The 25,560-nt window shown below is 35.7% G+C and overlaps 4 protein-coding genes and 1 pseudogene across 4 annotated transcripts; 3 read left to right on the top strand and 2 right to left on the bottom strand.

Annotated features, from left to right (window-relative positions):
• The first annotated feature begins 5,435 nt into the window (after window positions 1–5,435).
• LOC149000636 (zinc-finger homeodomain protein 9-like) lies at window positions 5,436–6,089 on the top strand. The gene has a single exon (XM_089139198.1). The coding sequence runs from the start codon at window positions 5,436–5,438 to the stop codon at window positions 6,087–6,089; it is 654 nt and encodes a 217-aa protein (XP_088995324.1).
• Window positions 6,090–9,251: 3,162 nt separating this feature from the next.
• LOC149000635 (uncharacterized) lies at window positions 9,252–11,216 on the top strand. Its single transcript, XM_089140931.1, has 8 exons — window positions 9,252–9,382; window positions 9,486–9,726; window positions 9,833–10,037; window positions 10,224–10,294; window positions 10,385–10,462; window positions 10,586–10,673; window positions 10,781–10,836; window positions 10,952–11,216. Exons 1-8 carry the CDS (start codon window positions 9,317–9,319, stop codon window positions 11,029–11,031), a joined length of 885 nt encoding a protein of 294 aa, XP_088997057.1. The 5' UTR covers window positions 9,252–9,316; the 3' UTR covers window positions 11,032–11,216.
• Window positions 11,217–11,254: 38 nt separating this feature from the next.
• LOC149000634 (1-aminocyclopropane-1-carboxylate oxidase homolog 6-like) lies at window positions 11,255–13,586 on the bottom strand. The gene is made up of 2 exons (XM_089140930.1): window positions 12,667–13,586; window positions 11,255–11,656 (listed from the first exon to the last, which is right to left on the bottom strand). The coding sequence occupies exons 1-2, from the start codon at window positions 13,525–13,527 to the stop codon at window positions 11,408–11,410; spliced, it is 1,110 nt and encodes a 369-aa protein (XP_088997056.1). The 5' UTR covers window positions 13,528–13,586; the 3' UTR covers window positions 11,255–11,407.
• A 3,989-nt stretch (window positions 13,587–17,575) lies between these two features.
• Window positions 17,576–19,500, bottom strand: LOC149000633 (1-aminocyclopropane-1-carboxylate oxidase homolog 3 pseudogene; annotated as a pseudogene).
• Window positions 19,501–24,078: 4,578 nt separating this feature from the next.
• On the top strand, window positions 24,079–24,641 carry LOC149000632 (endochitinase-like). Its single transcript, XM_089139197.1, has 2 exons — window positions 24,079–24,089; window positions 24,254–24,641. Exons 1-2 carry the CDS (start codon window positions 24,079–24,081, stop codon window positions 24,639–24,641), a joined length of 399 nt encoding a protein of 132 aa, XP_088995323.1.
• The last annotated feature ends 919 nt before the right edge of the window (window positions 24,642–25,560 follow it).

Genomic DNA, 25,560 nt, shown 5'->3' with positions numbered 1-25,560 from the left:
CCCTTGTCTTTATTTAAGATTTTCAGTAATCAAGAGATGGGGAAGGGTGATTTTGGCAACAACAACAACAATAAGCATTGTCCCAACTAAATGGGGTTTACTACATGGATTCTTACATTTCAATCAGTTCTATTGGAAACCATGTTAGAATATAGGGCCTAAATCATGCATATCATTTTTCACAGCTTTTCTTAAGGTTATCTTAGGTCTACTTTTAGCTCTTATAGTTCCCTCAATCTAGATTATATCACTTCTCCGTATGAGGGCATTTATAGTCTCAGTTGAACATGGTCGTTCCACCTCAAACAACTTTCCTAAAGCTTATCACTTATGGGAGCAATTCCTAGACCAACTCTAATATGATCATTCATTATTTTATCCTTCATAGTTTTGTCATTCATCCATCTTAGCATTTTCATTTCTACTACATAGAATTTTACAATTTGCACCGTATATCATAGCTGGTCAAACGATGGTTCTATAGAATATTACTTTAAGCTTGAATGGAATATCTCGACAACACAAGACCCAGATGCACATCTCCACTTCATCCACCTTATTTTAATTATTTGGAAAACATCATCATCTATATCACCTCTTTTGTTTATGATTGAACCCAAAGTATATTACGTTGCCGAAATGTCATGACATTCCGGCGAAAAATCAGCATGTGGCTTAAGGGCTACATGAAGCCAAGCATTGAAATGACAACAACCAAAAGTTGCTCAAAAATCGTCGAAAAGTAGCTGAAAAATTTTCATACTCGCAAAATATCTGCAAAAAATTGAAACTATCGCTGCCAACGATATGAGTTCTACCGCAGGGTTGTTGAATGCCAGAAGAGAGGAAGAGAACCGTGGTTCGAAGCTTTCTCCTTCACCTTCTCCAGCTCCGACAACAGAAATGCCTCACAGCCCTCACTGCTGCAACTCTTCTCCACCATCGCGGGTCTGCAAGTACATCTAGAACCTATTTTATCCAGTATCTCTCTCTGTCTCTCCCACACTTTGCTCTCTCTCTCTCTCTCTCTCTCTCTCTCTCTCTCTCTCTCTCTCTCTAGTTTCAAGTGAAGCAACCGGCTAGTAGCAAGATTCTCGGCAATTTTATGGAGTTCCACCGTCATAAATCGCCGAAATATTGGCAAAATGTTGTTGTGTCGATGGTGTTGCTAGCCACAGACTAGCGATTTTTTGTTGATATTTCGAACCTTGATTGAACCTAGGTACCTAAAAAAAGCATTCTAAGGAATCTTCTTATCGTCAAGTTTCACCACTTCATCGTCTGCTTGATAATGACTAAAGTTACAAGCTAGATATTTTGTTTTCATTCTACTTAATTTAAAGTCTCTTAATTCCAAAGTTGTTCTTCATGATTTTAACTTTGGTGACAAATGAAATTATTTGTGGAATTGAGACACTAAAGATACAGAGTTCATAAGTCCAAAAGTAGATATAAGCTAAATCTTTTTTTTTTTTTTTGGTAATCAATATAAGCTAAATCTAACCGACAAAAAAAAACCTTCTAAAAGGATATAGAGATTTTTTCAAAGGCATTCACTTAAGTGGACTAAAATTATTAATTGTTCACTTAAATGAGAAATATTTTAAATTTTACATTCTATGCTTTTTAAAAAATTACAAGTTATTTACAGTTATTTTTTTGTTAACTTTAAAAATAAAATGACCATTTTACCAATGGGACGAATGAAAATATAAGTTTTTTTTTTTTTGTCAAATCTCATTTATTTTTTTCAAATTTACAAACAAACTCCCTCCCTGGGTAAGGGTTCAACATTGAAGTAGATGGGTAAAATTATTTGACCATTAGATACATGGAGGCACCCTTTGCTGTCCGCATGGTCTTCAGAAAAAACAACAATGGAGATTTTGAATTCTTGGATTATGTCCTGTAAGTATATGATCTCTTCTCCATGCCCCAGGTACGCATTGATTCCTCATCTTTTCAGATCTCTGCGAAGGAAACCAATGAAGTTCTGGCGAGTACCATCAAAGACAACCAATTACAACCCCTAGACGAGGTTCAGTTCACTCTACATCCATGGGAGGCACTGGGGCAGAAACCACTCTGCATTCATAACCCTTGTGCTGTTCTTGCTCCAATGTAGATTATAAACAGCAAACCCAATTTCTATATAATGGATTTTCCAATCTCCACAAGCCCACCTACTGATAAACAATCAAAACTCATCTTCAGATTGGCTTTTGTATTTCATCATTTTGAGTTCTTCACCTAGTCTCAATCTCGCTTTCCCTCTCCTGCCGGGCGAAAGCCTAAAATGGTCGCTTCCCGGTTGGGTATCTTCTCACTTTCTATAGCGATTATATTCGAGTTCGGAGTTACGACAATAGTTCCTCATTAAAAAATTGAAATACAAGTTTCATGTTTCAAAGGGGGAATTCTTTTAGGGTTGGGAAATGGTCAAGTGTGGCTTGTTCAAATTAGGGTGTTCTTCTTAGTGTCCGTCCATGTTTGATTCTAGTGTTTTATGGCATTTCATTTGTATTTCATCATTTTGAGTTACTAGTCTACTTTTCCCTTTCTATTTTTGTCTTTCATTATAGTTTTTTAAGAGCCCCCCCCCCCCTTTTGGGTTTGTTTGTTTGGTAAGAAATTACCAAAAGAAGAAGATTTTTTTGTTTCTAAACTTTTACAAGTTAAGAAAAAAATGATTTATGAGAAAGAAAAATAGAATAATTCTCACATTCCGAAGATCTTGATCTTTTCATCACCGGAAAAATCATGAATGCATCCTTAAATAACACTTAATTAAAGTTTAAGTTTACTTATCATTTTAGCATCTCTTAGACCATGAGGATTAGGGGTGGAATAAATATTGATAGCATGCATGGAAAGACAGTTAGAGGAAAATTTTGACAAGAAAATGAAGAAATTTTTAAAAAAAAAAAAATTGGGGGGGGGGGGTCGGGAGTGGGATTGACATCCAACCCTGATTAGGGTTTTCTCTCCATCAAAACCTAATTCGCTAAGTTTGGTACAATAAGGAAAGTTCTTGTTCTATTGTCTAAACCAAAGCTCACTTGGCCTATAGATCTAACATCATCATTATTTGGCTAAATGAATGCTTAAGAATTTATCAAAGAGAGCTTCTGGTTTTTGTGCAAGGACATATTTATCAAAATGAGGATTAGTTTTTGTACAAGGACATATTTTCCTTGCACTTTAGATATTCAGATTTTTTTTTTAATTTATAAAAGCTTTAAAGCTGGTTTTTATTTTATTTACCAACATGTTACAAGCTTTAAAGCTTATGCTGCCAAATGATTTATTGTGAATTATCTAAAATTGTTACGAATTAAGGTAATAAAGAAATTATTGACCATTTCGTCTAAATAAAAGTTTGTGCACAGAATCTGGGCCTTACCTGCGGCACCTAATTCAACCAATATATGGGTATGGGCGAGTCTGGATGGATATCTAAGTGGGCTTTAAATGGGCTTTAGATGGTTCAATCTCATATGTTATTGTCCTCCCAATTTTGATCAGATTCAATTTTCTTTTTTTTAAAAAAAATTCATTGATATCTTGTGTAGACAAAAATGGAAGATAAAAACAAAACAAATGAAAAAAAATGAGGTAGGCAACGTCAACCATGCAAAAAGACACATGATTAAGAGAGAGAGAAAAAAGAAAAGAAAAAAGAAAAGTTGCCTACCTCATTTCTTTTTATTTCTTTCTAAAAATAAAAAGGTAGATATTGATAGATTAATTGATACATGAGAGGCTGGATTAATTGAACTGGTTTGCATGTAGCAAATTTATACTGGTTGTAGACTTTTTTTAATGTTCAGTTGAAAGAGTAGCTCTTCTATGGTGCAAGACCACCCTGATGAATATTTTACACCATCATCAAGAGAAGAAGATAAATTATATTTTCTAATTTAGACGAGAGGTAGATGTTATTTTCTAAGTTGACCAAAAAAGAGGTAGATGTTATTTTTTCAAATGGAAAAAAAAAATGTCTGAAAAGAGCTTTGATCGATTGTGTTTTGCAATCGTAATACATGAAAATGTTGCAATGCAATCATAGGTCATCAAAGAGTTACGAGAAGAAAAAAAAAAGAGAGCCTTGATTAATTGGAGGTTGTGAATACCACACACATGACTATTAATTTAAAAAGAAAAACCGAACGTTATTGACGTTTGGAATAACGTTCGAATTTTTACAAATAAAAATATTACACATCGAGCAATCAGATGTCATTAGTGAATCTTGATTATCGATTGATACTTATAGCTACGACATATAAGATCAATATCGTGGAGCAATCATGTTTATATTCTCAACGTGCCTTGATATATTGACACGTGTGCATACAATAACAACGTATACAAATATTGTTAGAGTCTTGATTTTAGAGTCTTGATTGATTGACGTTTGCATTTACAATCGTTAAGGATGTTGTCGGAGTGCCTTCACAAGTTGACACGTCCGTACGTTAAAGAATATTCTAGAATAGTCGGATGTTGTCAAAGAGTCTTGATCGATAATTGGCATCTTTAATTACGAGATTTAACTACTTATACATGTCGTTAGAGTGTCCTGATAAATTGATATTTTCTTACTATTATGGTATGTTAGGATACTAGGAAATAGTCGATATTGACGTCAGATATTGACATAAGTAGGAATTGTGACGACCGATGCTTCATTGAAATAAGTATACTTTCAAGTCTAATTCTAATCATATACATGCAATAGATACACGTAAAAGGAATATCATGCTACGATCTTTTTTTTTCGGGGTCAAATATCATATTACAATCCAACGGTGTTTTAAAGAGTTATGATCAAGTCATCAATCTAATCGAACTAATTGGATACAAGTCTATGATGCATTGTAAAATTTCTCCATTCATGAATCTAGAAAAGGAGAAGAAAAAAAAAATCTTGAAATAAATGTTCCCTAAATATGGCATGTATAGGAACCTCATTATTACATAACTCATTAATACATAATTCACCAAATACACGTTTTATGATCAACTCAACCCCCTGAATCAAGACGAAGGGAAAAGAAAAAAAAACCTTGGCTACTACTGAGTAGTAGGAATGTCATTACGATCCTTATTTACAGCCAATGAAATGGAATAATTTAATTACATATAGTTCATGATGGTTTTTGTACTTTTAGAAAACCCCATTAGATTCCATTTCATTAGCTGCCAATAGGGTAGGGTAACAAGAAAATACTTGCTAGATATTACCAAGGTAGCAGCCAACCTTCCTCATCAAGAGGAAAATCCCATGCACCCCATGCAGCAGCTTCTCCTATAAAAAGCCCTTATTGTTTCATTTGTAACTCAGCAACTTAAATCTTCTTGACCCATATCCATCTTCGAGAGAAGATTTCTGAAGCTTTAAGAGAGTTAGAAAACAAGGAAGAGTTGAATTCATGGAGAAGGTATACTTTGGTCAGTGCATGAAGAACCATTCAGTCGCTCTTGGCCGCACTATATTAGATGGGTGTGGCGAGTTTCTTGCACCACTGAACTCACCAGACTCTCTAGTTTGCTCTGTTTGTGGCTGTCACCGCAATTATCACAAGAAAATTGCTTGTGCTCGTCTCTCTGAACGACCAGAACCACTGGCAGTTGTGCAGCAAGTGGGCTGTCCAGTTCAGTCTGTTGTGCCTCCTGCATTGGTCCAGCCACAGTTGGAGGCGCCAGAAGTAGTGTTGGCTTTGCCGGCAGCAAATACACCGGTGAAGAAGCGTGATGTGGAGCAATTACTATCGAAGGTTCAAGCAGGAGGAGGAGGAGAGTCGTCCAGAAGATTTCTTAAGAAGCCAAAAACGATTTTTGAAGATGCTCAGAAGGAGAAGATGTTTGCTTTTGCTGAATATCTTGGATGGAAAATGGACAGAGAGAGAAGCGCTGAAATTGATGATTTTTGCCATGAGATCATGGTGCCCAGGAACGTTTTCAGGGTGTGGTTGCATAACCACAAACCTGATTTTCCTATCAAGATGACTTCCATGGATCCAGCAGCGGGAGGAGCCTCTGTTGCTGAAAGCTGCGATAATGGCTCCTCAACCAAGTCTGATTAATGAAAGTCTGTGTTTTGTGTATGTAGAAGAGGAGAAATTGTAGTTTTAGAGTTTTTTTTTTTTTTTTTATTCGCAGTTCTAGTGTCCATGTTTGCGTCTTAAAGTTCAGCGTCTTAATGGTGTTCCATGTTTGTCTTGGTCACTTTGAGTTACTAGTTTAGCTTCTCCTCTCTATTTTTGTTTTTCTCTTATGGAATAATATAAGATAAGTTGTTTTTCTTAAATCTTTGCTTTTCAAAACTCTTTAGATTATGTTGGTTTGGTAAAAAATGAAAAAAAAAATTAAAATTTAAAAGAAAATGACTTATGAAAAAGAAAAATAGAATGATTTTAAAACTGGTGAGGGTTTTTTCATTCAAGTAATGAATGCAGAGAATAAATCCTTAAATACCAATTATAATTTAAGTTTTTGATCATTCTAGCCCTCATTAGAGAATAAGGATTTGTCCTAGAAACCATCAATGTGATATGAACATTCCATCCTCCCTGATCAAATTATTTGAATAGAAATGAACAAAAAATTAGACAATAAGACATTGGAGTGGATCCTTATCCTTAATCAAAATGCTAATTGCTTTTAATGAGATTTGCTTTTTCTATTTTTTATAAGAATTTAATTTCCTTTTTTAACTTCTACCCAAATATATGATCAAAATGTCTTTTTTCACCCTTAGCCATACATGAAATTAAAAAAAATATCAATTGTAGTTGCCGTTTTAATTTTTGCTTTTTCTTACCATAGTCGATAACCTAGCTAAGAGGGCTTTGTCTTTTGAGAGTACGATTCTGTCTATTTTAATTATGTAGATCAAAAATCTTTGTAATCTGGACTTCACGAGTTCCTCTCTTCAATAAAATTATTTCTTACTAAAAAAAGAAAAAAACTGAATATATGAGACCCACAATTCAGATTTGGTTACTGAACAAAGCGCCCTGTTTTTTCTTATTTTTGGTAAGAAAAATTCGTTTAGCAAGGGAAAAAAATGTAAATTATCAAAATAATTTTTAAATTTATGTATTATTATATTTACACCCCTTAAAAGCATAACTCACGAATGCAATGCATATCCAACAGCTAGAGTGGTTTCATGTGTTCTCAAAGTTGCTTTTAGCCATAGGATGTACACAGGAGAAGTTTTTTTTTATTTTCCTCTCTTTTGGGTGGGTTTCTTGGAGGGCAAGGTATCACACAATTCACAAGCCCTTAATGCAAGGCAAAAATACAAAAGTCATTCACCAAAAACTCGTTTTTACAGCGTGAGAGAACCGTTGATACCTGTGAAGAAGCTGGGTAGAAGATTGTGAAGCTTGAAGAGAGTAAGGAATGGAAGAAAGAAAAGACTCATCCATGGAGTCGGCGGTGGCTAATGAGGAGATGAAGAGAAGTCAGGAAAATGAGACAATAGTGTTGGCTTTACCGGCTGTGAATGCACCTCCGGTGGTGGCGAAGCCACTGGAGGTGATTGATGCAGTGGAGAGCAGAGAAGTGTCAGAACGCAACCCTACTTCCACCTCCATTGTGGCTTCCATGGCTTCTTTACCTGTTGGACCTGATGATGATGACTTGGGCGAGATTGTTTCCACTCGTTAGTACTGATAGATGATGGGTTTTCTTTTTCATGGATCGGGTTCTTCCCAATTAGTTTTGTTGAATTCTTTTTCTTCTGCTGAACTAATGTTTAATGTTCTACGCTTGCATCTGAAGTTTCAGGATTAATTGTTAGGTTTTCATTTTCTGCTTCAATTCAAGTACTATTTGTAAAATATGAAGTTTATGACAATGCTGAATTAAAGACATGAATGGGTTGTGTAGGGTTACCCTAAACCCAATCCTATCCTAGAGACTAGAGACGTAAATCTTTTAACTCAAATTCTACTTACCCCTCCTAGGGTTTGAGACGCCCAAAACGTGAGAGTCTAGAGATTACCATAAAAAAGGGGGGGAAAAGAAGAAAAAGACTATTAAAGAGTCCGATCACTTCCTCGCTAGGGAGAACATTGTGTTTCTCTAATGGCTTTAACTGCATAATAGGGGGTGGAATAATCGTGAGATTCATTGTGGGTTCGTATTTTTCATTATCTTTTATATTTACATACTATTATGTGCTGGAGATTACCATAAAAAGGGGGGAAAGAAGAAAAAGACTACTAAAGAGTCCGGATCACCTCCTCGTCAGGGAGAACATTGTGTTTCTCTAATGGTTTTAACTCCATAATAGGGGGTGGGATCAACGTGAGATCCATTAGAAGTTCGTACTTTTTATTATTTTTTATATTTACATGCTATGTGCTAAAAAATCATCATGAGAGTATATTGTTCTTCCTTAATGGAGAAGTGATTTAAACTCCAAACTTAAATCTTACACTATTAGGTTTCTTCTAAGTTCAACTCGCGTTGATTGATTCTGATAAGATCAAGTTAATTTTTTTAAAAATTTAAATGAATTAGCCTAAAGTCACCTTTCAGCTAAAAAAAGTCAAGTTGGGCTTAACTTAATATCAAGAAAGATTTGAGATGCTTCTAAACAATGGAGTTTTATTGACACCCTCTACTCATCCCTTTGGAAATACTGGTTTATAAGTAAAAGAATAGTATTGGGAGTCAATGGGAGGGTAAAGATAGGATATATACCTGAGTCCGGATCAGCGACCCCGTCGGGGAGCACAAAATACAGGGGGGCCAGGGGTGGTGATGGGAGTGTTTTTTTTTTATTATTATTACTATTTTCAGTTGTAGGGGCCACCGTTTTTGTGGTGGAAAAACCGTCGGAAAGCACAGAGTGCTCCCCGTCAAAGGTAATGATCCGGGCTATACACCTGGCAAGAAAACAAAAATAAAAGGTCTCTTTTGAAAGAGTGTGAGGCATGATTGTCATAAAATGACTTCTACCCAAAACTTCAACAAAAAAAACATCTATAATAAATAAAAAAAATTTAAAAAACAAACAAATTGGTAATAAAAGGATTTCCTATCTAGAGCCGGACTCATTTTGGAAGGCCATGGATCATCGTGATTTTTTACCAAAAAAAAAAAAGGGTCATCATGATTCACATCGAGCGGTCATTTTTCAAATATAAACTTGAAGATATCCGGTTAGAGCCGTTAAATATATAGCCGTTGAAAACCCAAATGGTATTGGAATTCGCGAACTGTGTGAAAAAAGCTGTAACATCTTAATTAAGAGTAGCTAAGCATCAATGTAGCTTCTCGTTTCGCCATTGAAACCATGGGAAGACTTGCAGCGTCGTGTCATTACGAAAGTCTCAGAAATGCTCGAATCTCAGAGAACCAGGTGCGAATCTCTCAAAAGTTCCTACCAGAATCCTTTTCTTACAATCACGAATAGAGAGTGATAAATATTTCTAACGATTTTGTTTTCTTGGGTTGATGAGTAGGCTCGATTGGCATCTCTAGGACTGGCAAAAACGATCTCTGAGCTCCGAACGATAGCTTCCCCTGCAAAATCTGAGAAGACTCCTGTTAGGAAGTACTGTAAGCGAGTCTCTGAATGCACGTCTCTTCGGCGTTCTGATCGATTGAAGGGAATATCTGTAGACGAATTATCTAACTCACATTCTTTGCGATATTCTGAAAGACTAAGAGCAAAATCTGGAAATTATGTTGCGTCTCCCAAAAGTATCAATCTGAGTTCTTACTCAATATATGAACCCTTTGAAGTTTTTGAATCATTTGTTCATTTGGGTCTATTTTGATGTACTACTGATGCTTTTTTCCCTCACAGTTTTAAGTACACAAAAGCTAAATGGAAGACTTGTTAGTTATGGAGAAGGAGAAGACGATGAAAAGAGACCAGCAAATGCTCCTCTGCTAAACGTGGACACTACAAAGCTGCGACCCTCTCCTGATGTTCTGTCTCGGCGTTGTGATAGCAAGGACAGAGGCAGTGTCTATGACCCCATTTTTGGGATTTGCTGCCATTTCTGCAGGTTCTTTCCTCCTCCTCTGTAGTACCCTTTTCGAATGACTAGCTGAAGTTGATAGTATCATCAGCCTTGGTGATTCTGTGAATGCCCAGTTTTGCTCAATGTGATTGTAGATATCTTATCTTAGTGTTCTGTTTACAAAGACAGAAGCTTTTTCTACTTACTTAAATGGTGAAAGTGTCAAAGCAGACAGAAGAAACTATGTGGAGAAGAAGACTGCAAGCGCTGTGGAGATCTTAATATGGATGAGCCTTGCTTAGGTAGTTAGGTTTGGGAAGCTAGTTCCTTCTTTTGCATTATATATTTCAGTTGAATACTGCATTTGAACATTTCAAGTATTTTCCTAGCAGGAAAGACTGATTGCTCTGTATGTCATTCAACTAATGGTGTTCTTTGTCGTGGTTGTCTCAAGGTTAGGTATGGTGAAGGTAAGCCTATGTGAAAGAATATCTAGAATGATGAGTAGAAAAAAAAAAATAGGAGGCAATAACATACTTGTATCATTATCTACCGAGTCAGTTTTAATTCTTGTTTTGTATAACCTGTGATAGAAATGGAGGAGGTGAGAGAGAACAAGGAGTGGATGTGCCCACATTGCATAGAGGAGAAAGGCATAAACCCATATTGGATATGTAATAGGTAATACTTTGTCTTCTGCAGAATCCATTTAGGACCTTAAGAGTTGTTCTTAAATAAGTTGTTTTAGAGGATGAACACCATTTTTGTTTTGATTATGTTGTGGACAGTTCATTGTGTTTGAAGAAGAGAAAGATGGTGCCCACTGGTATAGCCATTTACAGAGGTTGAGAGAGAATACTAATCATATATCACACTTCCTTTTTCATTTTGTTCCTTTTGATCTTTCCTCTTATTCACTAATGAATCCTGGTTGTTTCTTGACTCAAATGGATTAAAAGCTCGGGAGGAAGGTTACAAGTCAGTAGCACATTCACTCATGGACAAGCTTCAAAATGCAGCAAAGCGCAGCAAAGGATGATGAAATTTATGTCTAATGCTTTCCCCTTGATTTCTGATATTATAACTAATCTAGAGTACTCTGTAGCAGAAAGGGACTTAACTCCACCTAAAGCACAATTGATTATATGAATTGCTGTCAAATTCATTCCCATCCTCTGCATTTGAAGAATACTCTTAATCATGAATTCCATTTCCTGCATTTGAAGTAGTTCACAGCAAGTGGGTATCTATAATATGAGTTCAGTAGCTTGGGTTTTATGCAGGAAAGGCCGTGCGTGATATATTTACCCAATCTCTAATAAGAATCATATGATGTTTTTATTAACTGAAAAAGCATTTGCAAGTCTGATCTGAATACAGAGTGAAGCGCATCTATTGCACTGGTCATGAATCTTTCACAGACGAAAATATTTTATCAAAGGTTTATCACCAAAATCTGTTTTTAGAAACATCGTTAAGAATTCTAACAACGTAAATGATCGATAAAGGGCTGGTTTATCTGGTGATATCAGTTCTGGAAGTGGTCCATAACTATCCTCCCTCTTACTTGGATTGAAGAAAGCACCAACTGAGATGCGCGGTTTGTGAAGATTATTGGCTAACACTCGGTGCTCCACACTCTTATATGTCTCATTTGAAATTATCTGAAAATATAACAATTCCCACATATCAAACATCTGAATATAGAGAGTCAATTCTGAAAAATAAACAAAAAGTGCAAGCTTGGCTTGGCCTGGTGGATCTGATTTGCACTAAATCGTTCTGAGCTTAAACATGGCTTAAACCGTAGGAATTTGGCCCCAAGGGCTGCTGGCTGGGTAGGGCCAAGAGTGTGGGTGTAAAATTAGTGTTTATCCAACCCATTACTTATTTTTTGGCCTTAAACTTAACACTATTCTAAATGGACAAAGATTCAAGTGTCAAAGAGATTGGTTACAAAAATATAAAAAAATAAATCAAAGAAATCAAAGAAATTCAGAAAGGAATCATTCACATAATGCAACTTTGTTTTAGGGCTTAATGTTGTTTACATCTGCATTTTCTTCTACATTCAAACAATTGATCTTTTATTTTAGATTTACTAGGGTCAGGATTAGGGGTTCCGTCGTTAGGAATAGGGCTAATCAAGAAAGTAGATGGGGCCAATCAAGAATAGCGACATAGAAAGGGCTCGCCCATGCCTAGTCCAATGGGGACAATTAGGTCTAGATTGGGCTTGGTTTAGCTCATCTAGGCTTAGGGTAGAGGATAAGAAGTTTAGGCCCTAAATTATAGTCAACATAAAAATAGTCTTTAACTAGGAGCATTTAAGGCTAAGATTGAATTTTAAAAAGTCTGGCTCAACTTATCCCTATTGCAGGCTTACATCCATATTTATATTTTGAGTTTGGATCATTTACCTGTCAGTATAGGGGTTTGTATTCCTCTCACACTTTTCTACTATACAATAATTGGTGGACATACGTTTAAGTATTGACAAATTGAACTAGATGATAATACTATAATGGGTCCCACCCCTACTTTATGGTGAAAAAGTGTGAGAGGAGCACCGATGGGTGGAAGATCGGGACTCATACTTTTCTGGTTTAATGATAATATTCGTCTAACCCAGTTCAACCATCCGGTTCAGATAAAAAGAATGAACCAGGTTTACCTGCAGAACATCCCCGATGTTAACCACGAAAGCACCACGTAGTGGCGGAACATCCAGCCATTGATCTCCATGCTTCACCTGCAACCCTCCGATCTGGTCCTGCAGCAGCACAGTCAACGCTGCTGCGTCCGTGTGAGATTGAAATCCATACGTCCGATCCGGCTCTGGACAATGGGGATAGTAGTTAGCCAACGTTCTCTTCCCTTCCGTGAAACTCAACGCCTTCAATCTCCCACTCTCTACACCCAACCCTTCCGACAAAATCTCCATCAACGTCTCTCCCAGCCGTTGGATATGCCGGTCCCACTCCACAAATTCACTTCGACAGATCTCCGGTATTTCACCGGTATCAAAATCTGGGTCCCACTTTATTATAAAAGAATCCCTCCACGTGGCAGCCTTTGATCTCAAAAGATCGAAGTTGGAGCAAAATGATACTCTGCGCGCCATGTCGCGAGTGTAGTGTAGCGCTTTGATCGGCGTTGGTTGGTCGTGGAAAGCCATGGCGGCGGCGATCGTACGGTCCAAAACCTCCAATGGGATTCCGTGGTTGACGACCTGGAAGAAACCCAGGGTACAAGAGGCGTCTCTGATTTGATCTACGATGCTTGATCTACGGTCTGAATTAACGCCGGTGAGATCGACGGTGGGGACACGAGGAGCTGCGACAGAGGTGGTGGTGGGGAGAGAATCGGATGAGTCCGGGTGGATGAAGAAACGAGGTATGGAAGTGATGCCCGAGTCAACGAGTCCCTTCACACCGATTTTTGAATTGTCGAATAGCTTCACCTCCTTTGCTCGATCATATCTTTCATGTTCTTGTTCTTCTTCTTCAATTCCTCTACTTTGCATTTTCTGCATTTTGGTTCTCTCAATCTCTTCCTTCTGTTTCTCTTCTCTCACAGTTGTTGTTTTGTAGACTCAGAAATTCAAACTTGGAGATGAAGCAAAAATGGAAGTGATTTATTTATTAATATTCGGTGGCCATGCACATGAACGTGGTCTGCTTCGAGGAATTTGTATCGGATATCGTTCCAATACCGATTCTTGTTATCGACCTAGGGTACTGGATCAATTTTAAAAACATAATCAAATTCATTTCATTGAAACTTAAAGAATTAATTATATATTAATATGGTCTCACAAAGAATTTTCTACCTAGGTGCTTGGGTTACCAAAAGAAGTAAACTTCACTGCTCCAGCATCTCTATTTGTGAAAACCTATTAGGTGTTTTTTGGGTTTTTATAAGAGAAAATTGTTCTTTTATTTTAAGGGCACGTTGCGGAGACAAAACTTTGTTTGTAAATCGATCTATTATAAGAGAGGTATGAATAATTGAGAGCACAGTCAACTCAAACACCGTGCATTGAATTTATAGGGATGCAACAATTGGAGATTTGATAGCTCATTTAATCTGGAAGATCTGAATCTAACTTGAAAAGATTTTGACATTTTTTTGAGATACAACAATTATTTTACCTCTTAATAATTCATTTGCATTTGATCATGACATCATGAATGATGCAATCTTTCATATGAAACTGCTTTCTTTTTCTTTTTCCTTTTAATTGGTTAAATAAAGGAAAAGTATTGAGTTGAGTACGTATTATTGAAGATCATGTAATTCCATCTTTGGATTTTGTGGTTCATCTGCGTGAATAGCTTCGAATATGTCATATTATACAAAGTCATGCTTGTGAATCTAGATAAATATTTCTTCCCTGCTTCATGATGTCAGATTGAGTTTCTTTTGTTTTCTGTCATTTTGGATTTTGTTGAAAGAGAGTGCAAAATCGCAAATTATCTAACTAGGAAGGCACTATAGATCTCAGTCATTTAATTGAGGCGTTGGTCTTACACCAGCCGGATGCGTTAGATGTACAAGACACTGGGTTTGAGATGAGAAAAATCCTTAAAAGTAGTAAGATTGAAATTTTTTTTCTTCTTTCTTTTAAATAGTCATCACAGGATTGCTTAGTTAACAATAAAGAACACTTTTTAGAGAAGAACTAGTGAATTCAATTCTCCCTGATGATATACACGATAGTTCTTTTGTCTTAATATAAAACCTTTTATAGACTAATAGAAGTGAGTTACACAAATTGGAAATCCAAGGTGAGGAAATTATCAAAGACTTGTCACCCAACTCTTATAATTCACTCTTATATGCATCATTGGAAATAACTTTTGAAAGCATATCAAATCTCACAAATTAATTAAACATATAAATATATGAATCCAGGGGATTTGCCGTCCAATATTATGATAGTAAGGAATTCATAATTAATCAAACTGAATATGGATCCATGGATGGGGACAATCAAGGCCTTACATGGTCCTCCATGAATAATGAACCCGAAACTTACGCAAGTGAGTTTGAAATTGGGAAAATGGTTGTCAAATTAAAATTGAAAATTTAGAAATTATTTAATTTGAATACATGTTTAATATTACATGATTGCAACTAAATTACAATTAAAGACCTAGCATCATTGATATTTAATTAGATGATGTGCTTTAGTTCTTCCAAACCATAACCTCACATACAATGAGTCATATCATCTATTAGTTATCTTTAACTTCTATGATATTTCAGTTGAATTCATTCCGGGTTCACAGGAATCTCGACTGAACAGACGCTGGGTTGACACAGATTGGAAATCCAAGGTAAGGAACATTATCATTGGGTCTTTTCACCACATCCTTTCTGATACATTCACATGTTCAGTGATTATAATGCACCATAGGACATAACTTTTGAGAAAGCATCTCAAATGTTCGCTCACAAATTAATTAAACATATAAATATATGAATCCAATTTTTCTTCCAATATTATGACAGAAGAATTTCGATTTCACACATGAATATTGGATCATGGATGGGGACAAATAAAAACCAATTCGTATGACATCCAGTGAATCTAATGAGATCCGGTGAAACCCCCCCTACTATGGGATTCCTCATGGCTAATGGATGGAATCGCTTGGTTGGAATTGAAAATGAAAGAATTTTAACAAAAAAAAATAAAACCTCAAGAACAAGAAAAAAGGTTGGAATTGAAGATGAAAGGTTAGTCATGAACTAAAAAGAAAATTGGATGACAAAGTATGAGATCTAATCCTGTACTTGAGATTATTCTTATTATTGGTTCCTTTATGTCTTGTATGCCTTGGACATATTACAACTAACATATTATTTGTTGTCTTTTGTTTAATTACCATGAAAATGTCAATGCAATGGTAGGGGTACTTCTCCCTGCTCTTTAATGGAGTCAGAAATTCAAACTTGGAGCTGAAGCAAAATGGGAGTAATTTAATTTATTTATTAATATTCGGTGGCCATGCACATGAATGTGATCTGCTTCGAGGATTCTGTATTGGATATTGTTCCAATATTGATTCTTGTTATCGATCTAGGGTACTAATCAATTTTTAAAACATAAACCAACTTCATTTAATAAAATTTAAAGTTATAATATGGCCTCACTAGGAATTTTCCACCTAGGTGCTAGGGTTACCAAAACAAGCAAACTTCACTTCTATCCAGATCCTCTTTTTGTGGAAACCCATTGGATTTTTTTTCTTTTTTTTTTTTAATATAATGTAATTAGATGGAACAAATGGTCCTTTTATTATATGGGGGCAAGTTGGGATAAGTCTTTGTTTATAAGTCTTTGTTTATAACTCTATTAGCAGGAAGGTATGGTCTTAATTTTGAGTATATTAGAGACCATTGAGAGTACAAATAACAAAAACATCGTTTGATTTAATTTATTAGGGGTGCGATGACTATAAATTATATAGCGCATTTTGTGAAAGTTTTAAAACAAAAGATCTGAATCTAACCTAGACAAGATTTTGGCATTTTCTTGAGGATAGAAAAATTCTTTTACCTCTTAATAAGTCATCTACATTTGATCATGACTTCATGGATGATGCAATCTCCCATATGAAATTAGTTTTTTTCATATTTTTTATTGGTTGAATATAGGAAAAAGTTGAGTTGAGTAGGTATTTTTGGAGATGATATGGTTCCATCTTGGGGTTTTGTGGTTCATCTATGTGAACAGTTTTGCATGTGCCATATTATATAAAGTCATTTGGGTGGTGGAAGTCATATTATATAAAGTCATGCTTGTGAATCTATACAAATATGCTCAAGTCGTGAATGATTCAATCTATATATACAGATCTGTATGGTCAATGCATTCATGGGTGGGGTGCATAGGAGATAGGACAATTAAAACCTTAAGATGATAAAAACCTCAAATATGGTAAAAATCTCTAACTTTAAAAAAAAAGACCATTTTAGGGTTTTTTTTTCCTTTGTCCAAACATCATAGGATTGTTTAGTAGGCAATAATGATGTAATAATATATTTTTTTGAGAGTTTAGGTTCATCCAAGCCAACTTATGCGCTCCTCGACTAGATGTTCAAGGGAGACGCCTTGTTGAGAGTTGAACTCACAACCTCTCCATTAAAAAGCGTGGGTCTTAGTGTCTTACAACTAGAGCAACTTTGCGTTGGCGAATATATATAATAATTTTTATACTCTAATATAAAAAATACTACTTTCTAAATATTTAAAAAATATATAATAAAAAATAAAAGATGTATGAGAAAAATGGATGCATGCGAGACATGTTCTACATTAAATGATAAGTCTCAAAATTTGACAAAAGATTAAAGATGGATAAGCATTAAGGGGACATATGGAATCAAAGAAAGCCCAAACATCAAATGGCATGGTCCTCCCATTATGGGCGGTGAACTTACAAGGATTTAATATGGAAAAGATTAGCTGTCAAATTAAATTGAATATTTAAACATTATTATTATTATTATTATTTGGGTAGAAATTTAAATATTATTATTTAATTAATACAATGTTTATTGTTTAACATTTTTCATCTTGTTCTTCTTGTCCAACAAATTCGATAGTAGGCTATCAAGGACTTGTCACCCAACTCTTTGGTGAAAAACCTTGTTAGGTATTCTGATAATGTAAAATCTCTATAATGGGCTGATTTATTTGATGAAATCAGCTCAGGAAGAGGTCCATATACGTCTTCTCTCTTGCTTGGATTAAAGAAAGTAGCAATTGAGATGCATGGTTGGGGAACATGATTGGCCAAGACTCTATGCTCCACACTCTTGTATGAGTTGTATCCATTATTGGAAATAATCTGAAAATATACTAAATCTCACAAATTAATCAAACGTATAAATATATGAATCAAATCTTTTTCCAAATATTTGAACGAAAAATATATTTTCTTCAAATATTATGATAGAGGAATTTGATTTGCAGATGCAACAAAATGAAAACCATGTTCATACTAGGGTTGCAACAAGGCCGGGCTGGGTCAAATTATTTGTATTCCCAAGCTCAACCTTATACATTCTAGTCTAAGCTCATTCATGTCTTGATTGAGGGCCAATGATTATTATCACTGACCCTTTGCCCTACAGGCCAAGTCAAACCCATTCATGTCCTGATTAACTCGTCCTTTGGCCCTGATTGGCCTTGTCTCTAGTCGTAGCCCTAAAAGCTATATACTTGGCCTTGGCCTTATCCCTATTCCTAATTGATTGAGATCAAGTATCAAAAATAAAATTAGGGCCAGAATCAAGGCTAAGGTTAGCGCAACAAATCAGAGATGGCTGGGAACAGGGTCAAAATGTAATCCTAGGCCCGCCCTTGGCCTTAATCTACCCTTGGGGACAAAATCTTGAGCCCAAGCCCTATTCAGAGCTCAAGGAGGGCTTAGGGGCAGGTCAAAGCCAAACTTGCACCACTAGTTCATACCCATGAACTAACGAGTCTAAATCCTCTATCGGTCGAGGTAGAGGTTTGTGATTTCTTTATACTCTTCCATTGTATAATAAGAATGGGGTTCATGTGGTCTCTACTGTAGGTTCTATATCTGATTCATTTTGACAGCGCTCAAAAGTAGGTCCCACTTCTATTGTAAAGAAAGCACATAGTCAAGGACCATTAGCTTTGGTAGAGGATCTTAGACTCCGAATTAAAACCCTAAGTATGGTCGTAACTGTCCGAGTCTGATTAAAAGAAAAGAAATAACCTGGAGAATATCGCCGATGTTGACGACGAGAGAATCAGGTACCGGTTGAACATCCACTGCAATCCTCCGATCTGGTCCAGGAGCGCTGAATGGGTCTGTGTGAGGCGCAATTCCAAGCGTCAGATCTGGTTGTGGACAAAACGGATAGTAGTGGGCCACCATCCTTTTCCCTTTCGTACAGCATGACTCCTTCAATCTCCCACCGTCCAATGCCAATCCTTCTGACAACATCTCCATCAACGTCTCACCCAATCTTTGCACGTGATGGTCCCACTCCAAAATCTCACCGCGACAGATCTCCGGAATCTCGTTGGTATCAGGAGTGGGTCCCCAACTCAATGAAATCGTGTCCCTCCAACTGGCAGCTTTCGAATGGTAGAGATCGAAATTGGAGCAGAATAATACGTTGCGTCCTGCATCACGGTGGTAGTATTGTGCTTTGATCTCCGTTGGTAGCTCGTTGAACGCTCTGATGCAAGCGATCGTACGGTTGATGACTTCGGGAGGTATGCCATGGTTGATGACTTAGAAGAATCCCAGACTATGGGAAGCATCTCTGATTTGAAGCCAGAGAGATCGACGGTGGGTACGAGATTAGATGCAGGTGTAGGGGTTCCGATGGCAGTACCGGGAAGAGAATCGGATGGATGGATAGAGAATCGGGGGATGGAGGTGATGCCCAAGTCGATGAGTCCCTTCACTCCGATCTTGGAGTCATCAAATTGCTTCACTTCCATTTCTTCCATTTCTTCCATTCTCCATCTTCGCTTTCTTAATCGCCTCTTTCTCTTTATTCCTATTTCAATTTTGTTTTATTGTGTGAATCTAAATTTCAAACAAATGTGAAGGCTTAACCTTCTTCTGCTCATCAAACCTAAGTGGTCCAAAATATCGACTAATGGATTTATCATACCATACCTTATCATTAACAAAATGAGTAGGTGTACCAAAATGTTTTCGAAAATCCAATGAAAAAAAAAATCGATTAGTAGACAATAAAATATATTTTTTTTATTAATAAATATGATCAAATTTGAGGAATGACAACTATATTTCATTTGTTACGAAGTTTCCATCACCAGTTGATTTTACACTTTTTTTTTATAAAAAAAAAAAATAGAGTGAAAAAAAAACTTGAATTTCTCCATTTTTTCCCCCTTTTTTGAGCTTTTCAAATGTTCTTGTTTCATTCTTTTCTTGAAAATAGACTTGAATTTTATTATTTGTTTTCTTCCATTTTCTTCTTAACTTCATATGTTTGTCATTGGAGAATAGATCAAAAACACTAAAGAATAGTTTGAAACATAATTACTAGGCTTCTCCATTATTTTATCTCCGGCCATCATTTTCAAAAGACAAGTAGAACAACAAAATCATTAAAGATTCCTCTACATCAATTGTAAAAATCACTTCAACATGTTTAGAACAGACATGTAAAAATAAGGACGTCTTTGCTTTTGAACCAACACTTTTTCTGACAAAGATACACAAGAATAACAGTAAAACTACTTAAAAGATTTCATAATTATGATAAATATATCTTCAGTACCTAATTTGTGGTTGGGATTTCTTGTAATAACTTGTGTGACGGAGGTGTAGCAGAAAGACAAGGGGTTGAAACATTATATCTTTACAATTGATGAAACACTTTATCCACAAATCCAAAGATTTCCAATGAAAAAGGTAATTGAAATGAGCTTTTCAAACAAGAGAAAGGGAACAGAACCAGAAAGTTCATTGTAGAACACATCGAAAGATATTAGGCTAGTCAGATTAGTAAGAGAAGCTAGAATGTCTCTTGTAAATCTATTTTGTGATAAAATCAATTTTTTAGAGAAGTAATTATGATTTCAATGGGTATGGTTCCATCTATCTGATTTTGACTAAGAGAAATTTATTCTACTAAATCAACTTGATCAAAGACACAGGTGTCGAATTGGAGAAGTAATTAGGATCAAGAGTTAAATTCTAAAGTTTATAAGATCTACCATCTATGATAACTCCCCAATTATCAGGAATAGAACGGGAAAAATTATTATATTGGATAGCCATGAAAGTCATAGAGGAGGAATTAGCGATAACAGGTGATAAGTTGATTTCATGCATATTATTTTATATGATTAATTAACTATATTTCCATGTATTTACAATTGTTTTATATCAATTTACCCTAATATGATATGAAAATGAATATGTTGCACAATTTCCTTTAATTTCTATAATTTTGGTGATTTTATATATTTCCTAACAATTTATAATCAAGATTTATTACTTTTACGTGTAGGAAATTATCAATCAAATCTAGGTATTATTGTAAGAGTCCTACCTCAAGTAAAAAAACATAGAAAGAATGAGTCCTTGCATACTTCTATGTTTTATTTCCTATTTAGGATTTGATCAAAGAAGGGAAAAGAGGAAAAAGAATCCAATTCAAATAAGAAAGATAGAAGAATCCCGTTTTTGAGTGTCTCTATCTAGTTTTGATCAAGATCTTCATCGGATGGTCATATGGTGTCCGATCTAGCTGATTTTTGGAGGAGAGCTTCACGACGTTTTGGTCTTCAAATCCAACGGTGGGATTATGCATTGAAGATCTCTAAGTTAGTCCGATTTATATATCAAAACACTCATTGGTTAAGTCAGATAAGAACTCTGAGTTTGATTCAAACTCTGAGTTTAATTAATCTATAAAAATATAGCAAAGCCAAGGAAGAGGGGGAGGACGTTTTTGGAGCTTTGGAGGAGTGGAGAGATCGAACCAGGAGACGTTGGTTGGCTTTGGAGATCTGAATCTTGGGAATAAGTTTTTTTTTATCTTCTTTCAATGTTCTTGAACTCCTCTGTAATGTTTTTAGTTTCTAATATGAACTAATTTAGTTTTTATCTAGGGATTAGATGTAGCTTATCTTTGAATTCCCACTCTTGAATTCATCAATATAATTTTGAATATTGTTTCCTTTGATTGTGTTTTTACTTCTATTCTTCATGCTTTGGATTAATTGGCCACTAATCAATTGATTTGTTAATCATAATGATCTGAGAGGGGATTTATGTGTCTAGTTCATTGGAGTAAAAGCCATGAATTACAAGTAAAATAGAGATATACTTACATGGTTTGTGTAGTTGTTACATGAGAATCCATAGATTTTAATGATTTCTCAATTGTTGTAACCCACATAGAAATAATATAGTGAGTTAGCAATTGAGGGAATTTCTATTAGTACTCGAGAGAGACTAGTAGATAGGGAAGGGAATCTCGACTATCAATCAGGAAAATATTTCTCAAATTATAAAGAGGGATAAGAGGGTGGGAATGCTTAGTTATGGTGAAATATGACCCCTAGGTCTTTAGCAATTAATAATCTCAAATTAACTTTCAATTTGCAATATAGTCTAGAATAATTATCTTCCTTATTATTTGTTCAAATAAAATTGGTGTAATTAATTTGGTACTTAATCTATAGTCTTGTAATGATTGATCTTTTATCATTATATTACTTGTTACGACAGCGTACACTTGCGTTGTACTTTTTCACAATAACAGGAGGTAGGGAATCTGTGAGAGAATTGAAGAGTTGGCAAAACTAGTTGAGATTGCACCACTAGGTTTATTCTAACATCAAGAATCTTAAGTCTCAAACGAAGAATAAGTAATCTCCAATATGAAGTTGATCCAAGCTCTATGCAAATGGTTTTTTCAGCTAAGAATCTATCGATCCGAGTATTTGATGTAACCAACAATTTTCATCCATATAAATTTTAATTAGTTTACTCCAACATCCCAATTTTTTTTATTGTTTTGGTCTCAGACTTGGATTCATTCTTCGAGAAACAACAATGACAGATAGCCATTTTCAAAGAATATGGGGAAATTAATCCTTGGAGTTATTCACAAAAAAGTTATTGCTCTCCCCCCACAATGATTTGCATGATGTATAACCATTTCTAAGAAAACTAAATGGCGATTTCATGTGCTCGTCAACAAAATTATTTATTTTCATTCTTCTTAGATTATTAAGAGTTAAGTAGGTTTGCAACTTGTCTTTAGGTTTTTAGTCCTTACAGTTATAAGCTAAAATTTAACGCATCTGAATCCCATATAGTCATCTATCTATTAGAATTTGGAATCCCAAAACCAATTATATATGAAGAAATCATGTTTTTAAACTCAACATGGAAATTTGATGTTTTTACAATTTGAGTCACATCATGTAAACTTCTAAAGCCCAAATCATTAGGTAAATACATAAATTTAGTCTTGAGATTTTGTTCAATCTAAGCGTCACATTTTCTTTCCAATGCCACCAAAGCTTCATATTTCTGAGAAAAAAAATAGTACGAAAGGTTAGTTCATATGTAATGCCCACATAGGATTAATTTTATGAGAATAAAGAAAAGAAATAATAGAGGAAAACATCAGATATTTTATATACTTTATATTGTTGTTGAGGCCTTGTAGTCCAAGCTTCTGAAATCAAACTAGTCGATAAGCTTAGATAAACTAGTCTCATTAGAGTGAGACTTGCCTATAGCCTATTGCACTTACTTGGCCCCTCACTGTTTTTATCTTGAGCAATTGCTCTACCTATTTCTTGAATTTGAGCATTCATCCTCAAGCAACAACCATTGCCCTTCTCTTCAAATTTTAGAAGAGATCTTTGAATTAATCTCTTTATTGCTTGCTTTAGGATGAAAGCCCTGTTCTCCAGATTATAATAGCATCACTTTTTTTTTCCAATGCCACCAAAGCTTCATATTTCTGAAAAAACAGTAGAAAAGGTTACTTCATATGTAATATTGCCCACAGAGGACATATTAATTTTATGAGAATAAAGAAAAGAAATAAGATCCAGTGTTAAGCCAGCTGAAGCATCAAGAGAGAGTATTTACAGAACGAGACGGAACCATAACAAGTTAGTCTTACTAAGCTGCTGCAAACAAACTAGTCATGCATAGAAGAAATTAACCAAACAACCAGAGGTTAAGCCCTAATTAATTTCACTCCAATAGATCCGAACATGAATCATAAATTACATAAATAAGCACCTTGGATTCTCCCACGTAGACATCTATCTTATACTAAATATAATAATAAGAAATTTGTAAAAAAATTATTTTAAGGACTTATCGCCATTAAAACATCAACACAGAGTTTGGTTCATCTCCTTAAAACAGAAATTTGTTTATAGATACACACTATATAAACAAAGCAAAGCAAAGCAATAAACCTGCAAGGCAGTGATATTTTGCCTTATATGACAAATTAACCATACAAATCAGTTGTAACGATACTTAACTCTTTTGAGAATGCGAGTGCTTGCTTAATGAAGATACAGTATAAATAAAGGATTAATATATATCTGATCTATCTATCCAGAGTTGTTTCTCCAACAAAAAGGTGATCCAAACTCATCAAATACTACCAAAGAAAAAGAAAAAAAATAGATTATTTATAAAGTGGTATTGACCAGAAAAGCTATGGTGACTTTGAATTTCCAGCAACTGCAACTATGGACCAGCAGGAGCAAATATAAGCAAGGACCTTCTCAGCAATCCTGACCTTGTTGCAACCGATCCACTCATTTCATTTGAGACAGCATTGTGGTTCTGGATGACACCGCAACCTCCAAAACCTTCATGTCATGATGTTATCACAGGAAAATGGACGCCGACCGCTGCCGACATCGCAGCAAACCGTCTTCCTGGCTATGGAACTATTACGAATGTCATCAATGGAGGACTTGAATGTGGTCACGGCTATGATGATAGGGTGAATGATCGCATTGGATTTTATAAGAGGTACTGTGATATCTTTGGAATTAGCTATGGTGACAACCTTGATTGCTACAACCAAACGTCTTTTGCTCATGGTCACTTTGCATCTTAATCCTTCAAGCCTTATTTAGGATTAAGGCACGTATCCTAATGTAAGCTACTATACTTCTGTTGTTGGGCAACCCGATTAATAATAATATAATAAATTTCCATCTATGATTATATCCTAAAACCAGTGAAGCTAGCGCATATTACTTTTTAGTTTCCCATAGATGGAATAGCAGCCATGGGACTCTAGCCCTTTCTAGTAAAATGAAATGGGTTTGAGTTTTCTTCGCCTATGGTTTCATAAAAATCCTATCTCAGCGGAATGTTTTAATGAACTCTCTTACAACTAATACATTTGAATTTGGATTTGCTATCCGACCGAAATTCGGTGAGTTCGTCAAGGATCGAAATAAAAAACAGGCAAAACCGATAAGAGATCAAAAGACTTTATTTATAGAAAAAAAAAAAAAAAAAAAAAAAAAAAAAAGAAAAAAAAAAAAAGGGGGGGGGGGGGGGGGGAAAGGGGGGGGGAATTTAAAAAAAGGGGGGGGAAGTAGAAAAAAAAAAAAGGGGGGAAATCCCATAAACTATACCAACTGCTTTATACAATAAAACGACAGTCTAGACCTTATAAAAAATTATAAAGACAATTTTGTCCTTAATATCATAAAGACAATTTAGTCCTTAATAATTCAAATTACTGATCCGCGCGTTTTTTCACACACTATACTTTGATAGTTTTATGGATCGATTGATATTTCGTGGAAACGATGGGGTTCGTGGGCTCAACTGTCGGGACTTTGATGGACAAATAGCAGCAGTGGTTCAGCATCAAAGGGGTACGGTATGGTACGGTACTGGAGGAAGCGTGACGGTTCGTTCACATTTCAGGGGGGGGGGGGGGGGGGGGGGGGGGGGGGCCCCCCCCGGGGGGGGGGGGGGGGGTGGGGGGGGGGGGGGGGGGGGGGGGGGGTGTGGTGTTT

The sequence above is a fragment of the Hakea prostrata genome, chromosome 11 (genome assembly GCF_041222555.1).
Source record: "Hakea prostrata isolate BN-2017 chromosome 11, UWA_Hpros_2, whole genome shotgun sequence".
NCBI lineage: Eukaryota > Viridiplantae > Streptophyta > Magnoliopsida > Proteales > Proteaceae > Hakea > Hakea prostrata.
The sequence above is the reverse complement of the archived record's forward strand: the minus strand, read 5'-3'. Positions and strand labels throughout refer to the sequence as shown.

Coding starts and splice junctions, on each gene's coding strand:
- LOC149000636 (XM_089139198.1), top strand. CDS start 5,436: ATGGAGAAGGTATACTTTGGTCAGTGCATGAAGAACCATTCAGTCGCT.
- LOC149000635 (XM_089140931.1), top strand. CDS start 9,317: ATGGGAAGACTTGCAGCGTCGTGTCATTACGAAAGTCTCAGAAATGCT. Junction 9,383..9,485: donor CTCGAATCTCAGAGAACCAG/GTGCGAATCTCT, acceptor GTTGATGAGTAG/GCTCGATTGGCATCTCTAGG. Junction 10,295..10,384: donor TATGGATGAGCCTTGCTTAG/GTAGTTAGGTTT, acceptor TTTTCCTAGCAG/GAAAGACTGATTGCTCTGTA.
- LOC149000634 (XM_089140930.1), bottom strand. CDS start 13,527: ATGCAGAAAATGCAAAGTAGAGGAATTGAAGAAGAAGAACAAGAACAT. Junction 11,657..12,666: donor ACATCGGGGATGTTCTGCAG/GTAAACCTGGTT, acceptor TTATATTTTCAG/ATAATTTCAAATGAGACATA.